Source organism: Lampetra fluviatilis, chromosome 54 (genome assembly GCF_964198595.1).
Source record: "Lampetra fluviatilis chromosome 54, kcLamFluv1.1, whole genome shotgun sequence".
NCBI classification, from domain to species: domain Eukaryota; kingdom Metazoa; phylum Chordata; class Hyperoartia; order Petromyzontiformes; family Petromyzontidae; genus Lampetra; species Lampetra fluviatilis.
Genome location: NC_136328.1, coordinates 3,767,323 through 3,773,076, shown reverse-complemented (window position 1 = coordinate 3,773,076; position 5,754 = coordinate 3,767,323). Strand labels below are relative to the sequence as shown.

General features: G+C 57.6%; 1 protein-coding gene across 3 annotated transcripts in view; it reads right to left on the bottom strand.

Annotated features, from left to right (window-relative positions):
- LOC144949617 (protein MTSS 2-like) overlaps nt 1-4,908 on the bottom strand; it is an 86,216-nt gene extending 81,308 nt beyond the window's left edge. Inside the window, exon 1 of one of the 3 annotated variants that reach the window (XM_078879588.1) lies at nt 4,411-4,908. In XM_078879588.1, coding sequence (XP_078735714.1) covers nt 4,411-4,482 — 72 coding nt within the window. In that variant the 5' untranslated portion in view covers nt 4,483-4,908. The remainder of the gene's footprint in view (nt 1-4,410) is intronic. The other 2 variants (XM_078879587.1, XM_078879589.1) reach the window with 2 other exon arrangements.
- Between the last annotated feature and the right edge of the window lie 846 nt (nt 4,909-5,754).

The following is a 5,754-nucleotide window of genomic DNA, read 5'->3' as shown; positions in this document are numbered from 1 at the left end:
CCGCTCCCCACTACGGTTGGCTACACACGCACACGCACGCACACTACCAGGAGATCCGCCGGAAAGGTGAAATGTGCGGTTTAACGTGATCCACGGAATTGCAGACTGGAGAATTCCCCCCCTGCTCCGGGTGGCGTGGGCATGTTCCCCCCACAAGGATGACCACCTGTGCATCGCAGGTAAGGGGGGCAACGTGGGGGAAGGGGGGGGGGTCCTGCCTTATTTCTGCGGTCATTGCACGGTCACGTGCCCCTCTACGCACATCGGCGACGATCGCGGATCGTATTTTCCACGATAGAGGTTTTGGAGTTAGATCCAGTGCCGGTTTATTCTAGTGGCAAAAGTAGCTACATATGTAGCTACGGGCCCCGCACTTTCAAGGGCCATGCGCTAAATGCTTTCAAGCTATCAATTCCGGTTCCGTAATGCTGTACTTGCTCTATTACTATAGTACTATACCGCCTTCAACGAGTGGGTGTTTAAGGTTAGCGATGTATCGTATTATCCGGCTGTAGAGCAAATGGAAAAATACAATTACATTACTATGCAAGTTGAAAATTTGTGTCTTAATATTTACGTGGTTTATTCTTTATTTAGAGCCCCTTTATAACATATGCTACAGGCCCCGCAATAGCTTAATCCGGCTCAATCGCGTGAATATAAACGCGTCGTTAAACCCGCCACCACCCGACACACCGGTGTGCTGAACGATTAACGAATTGGCCACGTTTTGTTTACGTGACAAACCTTTACTAATTGGCCGTGTCGGGTGGTGGTGGTGGTGGTGGGTTTAACGACACATTTATATATTTACGCGATCTAACCCAAAAACCTCTGCTATGGATAATATTGGCCGCGAAAGGCGATGTGTGAAACGGATTGTATTTTGGTAGCGCGGCCCTCCTGTACTCCGGGGCATTTCGGGGCGCCGTACACCGCATATCCCATTGCTGAAAACAACTCCCATCATCTACATCACACACACACACGTGCACATTGCGTGCTGGCGAGAGCAAAACAAAATTTATCGTGCTTACAGAACGGCAAGGAACTGGATGTGCTTTGCACAATCAAGGAATTTAAATCTACGTGCGGTCCCTATCAACTAAACGAAAAACGACTTGTTTTTAACCAGGTAAGGCCGACTCAGCTGTACAGCTCTTTTTGAGAAGCGACCTGTCCACAAATAATAGTCCAACGAAGTGGCTTATCACGTGGAAATGTGTTGCAGCCATATACTCCAAGCGCGTGATGTTGGTTCGAATTGTGGAGGGGAAAAACCAGAGGACCCGGAGAAAGAATCCAAGCAACCGCGGGGAGAACATCCCATGATAGACACGTGACTCGCCTGCTGTGCCTGAAACGTCGGGCCAAAGTTGCATGTCGAACTTGGAGGCGTCATACAATGACGGGACATTGCCGTGCAGCACAAATAGAAAATAAATGAAAAAACTCAGTGCGGCAAACAGAAGACTTCAATGGTGCTAGTGCGAGTAACGGATTGGCCACGTTCTGCTTACGTGACAAACCTCACTGATTGGCCGTGTCGGGTGGTGGCGGGTTTAACGACACAGCTATTATGGAGGGCATCGTTGACGAAGCGACGATTCACCACCACCTCCAAAATGGTTTCAATTGAAGCCGCTCCTCGACAATAACTTCACCACCATCAGCCCGACTTAAAGCTTTCGTGACTGCAGGGATTCATCTTCTTGGTTCTTTCGGTAAAGTCACGTGACTTTACCGAAAGAACCAAGAAAATGAACACCATCAATCAGCCCGTACGATGCAGCAGGGTGCAGCAGCATTAACTGACCCCCAACAGACCGGGACGTTCATGTTGGAGACGGATCTGCCGCAGGACTGATTGCAGCAACGCTGCTATTTGGGGGGTCTGTGTGTTTATGTCCAGTCGCTGTTCTTCTTAGACTGTGAGGTTTACACACACACACGCACAATAAAGATACACCCCCCCCAATCCTCCGTATAGCCTGGAGATATTTTTGGGACAAGTTCCAATATTTGTGAGACACCTATGAAGGCTTGCCACGTGATACGATGGGGTGGGGTCGTCAGCCAGCACCACGCCCGGCCGCCTTTGTCTCCCTGATGGCGATGTCTACCCACTGCACCAGGTACTCATTTGAGGCCGAGCCGACCTAGGGGGAGGCCCCAGGACCGGGTCAGACAATCGTCACTGGGTGTTGATGGCGGTGAGCGGAAATCGAACTCGGGTCGCCGGGTTCGTAGCGCTTCCCACACACAAACAACAAAAGCTCCCCCGTATAGCCTTAACATACTGTTGGGGCAAGTGCTGTTAGCGATCAGCACCTACGAAGGCACGGACGGCGCACGAGGGGGTGGGTGGCCAACACCAGGCGCGGCCGCCTTTGTCTCCCTAGTGGCGATGTTTACGCACCGCGACAGGCAATCATTTGAGGCCGAGTCGACCTATGGGGGGGGGGGGGTTCAGGTCCGGCTCAGGTAAGCGTCACTGCTGTTGGTGGCCGTGAGCGGCAATCGATCTCGGATCGCCGGATTCGTCGCGCAGCAACGCGCTGTCCGCCACCCCACCGCTCCCACCCCAACACTCGCACACAGACGCACAACAACACGGAGACATGCTCCTGCTGCTGATGATGAGCAGCGAGCAATCGACACACACCACAGACACACACATCACAGACACACATCACAGACACACACACATCACAGACACATACACACCACAGACACATACACACCACAGACACACACATACCACAGACACACACACACCACACACACCCCACAGACACACACACACCACAGACACACACACACCACAGACACACACACCACAGACACACACCACAGACACACACCACACACACACAGACAGACACACCACAGACACACACACACCACAGACACACAGACACACACACCACAGACACACACACACACCACAGACACACACACCCCAGACACAGACACACACACCACAGACACACACACCACAGACACAGACCACAGACAGACACACACACACGATGTGCGGGATTCCTTCTCTCGTGCATCTTAAAGCGGAACGAATCAAAACACCGAAACCGATCACCACCACCACCAACGCCCCCCCACCCAATCTAGCGCCGTGACGACAGGCGGACGACGATGCCACGCCGCTGATGACTGCCGCAGCCAAAGCAGCAGCAGAGAGCCCAGTCGGTGGGACCCACCTCGAGCCCGTGTGGGGGGCGGATTCATGGGAACGGGGCTGGTGGTGGGGGGGGGGTAGAGGGCGGGGGGGGGGGGGGTAGAGGGGGGGTGGAGGGGGAGTTGAGGGAGGGGGTTGAGGGGGTGGACGGAGGGGTGGAGGGGGGGGGTGGAGAGAGGGGGTTGATGGGGGGTGGAGGTGGTGGACGGAGGGGTGGACGGAGGGGTGGATGTGGGGGTGGAGGGGGGTTGTGGAAGGGGGGTGGAGGGGGTTGGTGGACGGGGGGTGGAGGTGGGGGTGGTTGATGGGGGGGGGGGGTGGACTGGGGCGTGGAGGTGGTGGTGGACGGAGGGGTGGACGGGGGGGGGGGACAGACAGGCAGGGCTCGAGGCTGCGTCGTCCACACAGACATCGGGGTATGATGAGTGAGCATGGATGGGTGGTGGAGATGGTGGAGACGCAGCGATGGGATGCGGGGCGGGGGGGGTGAGGGTGGGCCTGTGGGTGAGAGAGCGGCTAAGAGGGGCTGGGGATGATACGGAGTGGGGGGGGCACGGCGGTGATAACGGAGAGATGTGGGGGGGGGAGATGTGGGGGGGGAGATGTGGGGGGGGGGGGAGATGTGGGGGGGGGGAGATGTGGGGGGAGAGATGTGGGGGGGGGAGAAGTGGGGGGGGGAGAGATGTGGGGGGGGGGAGAGATGTGGGGGGGGGGAGATGTGGGGGGGGGGAGATGTGGGGGGGAGATGTGTGGGGGGGGGCCAGGCCGGCAGAGAGACGGAGACGTGAGGAGGATGGAGAAAGGAGAAGAGGGGAGGGAGGGAACGCGTCAATGACTGGGGAGAGGCTGGGATCAAGGCGGGGGGGGGGGAGATAGCGAGGCGCTAGAGCGGGGGAGGGGGGTAGGTGAACCACCACGGCGATAGGGACGAGTGCGATGCACGGAGCGGACGGTGAAGAGGGTGGGGGGGGGGGTCGACACGGCGGCGGTCACAAGAGGGCGCGTGGATGGAGGGAGGCACGGGAGGGAGAGGCTGGAGCAATGATGAGGACGAGGGGAGGGGGGTGCAGGGATGGAGCCGCAGAGGCGCTGGGTAGGAGCGCTGGCGACGCGTTGACGGACGAACGAACGTACGACGACGCGGCAGGGAGAGACAAAGGCGCGCGGGAGATAGTGGCGGGTGGGGTGGTGGGGGGGCTGCCCCGTGTCGTCACCTTCATGTCGTTCACGATGCTCTGGAAGAGTCCGCCGAGCGCGTTACACTCCCTCTCCAGAGCCGTCTCCATGGCTCCCTCCTCTCCTCCTCCTCCTCCCTCTTCAACCCTCGTTTTTAGCAAAAAATCTCCTCCACCACCACCACCACCACCGGTTTCTCCCCTCGTCGTTCCGAGGGTGCTCAGCAAAGCGCCGCACTCTTCATGGAGCCCGCGGTCTCAGCCACGGGGAGCAGGCGGTGAGAGCGCAGAGAGAGACAGAGAGACGGAGGCAGCGGACGGAGAGCAAATGCGGAGAGTTCCCTCTGATGACCAGCTCCCTCCTCCTCCTCGCTCGACACAGCCCCCCCCCTCCTCTCCTCCTCTGTCTCCACCCACCACGCACCCTCCTTGACGCTCCCCGCTCTCACCCTGCGCCTTTCTCTCTCTCTCTCTTCTCGCTCGCTCCGTGTGCGAGTCGCGCTCTCTCGCTGCGTCTCTCCCCCGTCTCCTCCTCCTCCTGCTCGTGCACGCAGCGGAGACACGCCAGGGACGACGCCCCCCGGCCACACCTCACACGACCACAACCCCGCCTCTAACCACAACACCAACACTAACCACAACACCACCACTAACCACAACCCCGCCCCTAACCACAACACCAACACTAACCACAACACCACCACTAACCACAACCCCGCCCCTAACCACAACACCAACACTAACCACAACACCACCACTAACCACAACACCAACACTAACCACACAACCACAACCCCGCCCCTAACCACAACACCAACACTAACCACAACACCACCACTAACCACAACCCCGCCCCTAACCACAACACCACCACTAACTACAACCCCGCCCCTAACCACAACACCAACACTAACCACACAACCACAACCCCGCCCCTAACCACAACACCAACACTAACCACAACACCACCACTAATCACACAACCACAACACCACCACGAACCACAACCCCGCCCTAACCACACGACCACAACACCACCACTAACCACAACCCCGCCCCTAACCACAACCACCACTAACAACACCACCACTAACCACAACACCACCACTAACCACACAACCACCACTAACCACACAACCACAACACCACCACTAACCACAACACCACCACTAACCACACGACCACAACACCACCACTAACCACAACACCACCACTAACCACACAACCACAACCCCCGCTCCTAACCACAACACCACCACTAACCACAACACCACCACCAACCACACAACCACCACTAACCACACAACCACAACACCACCACTAACCACACAACCACAACCCCCGCCCCTAACCACAACACCACCACTAACCACAACACCACCA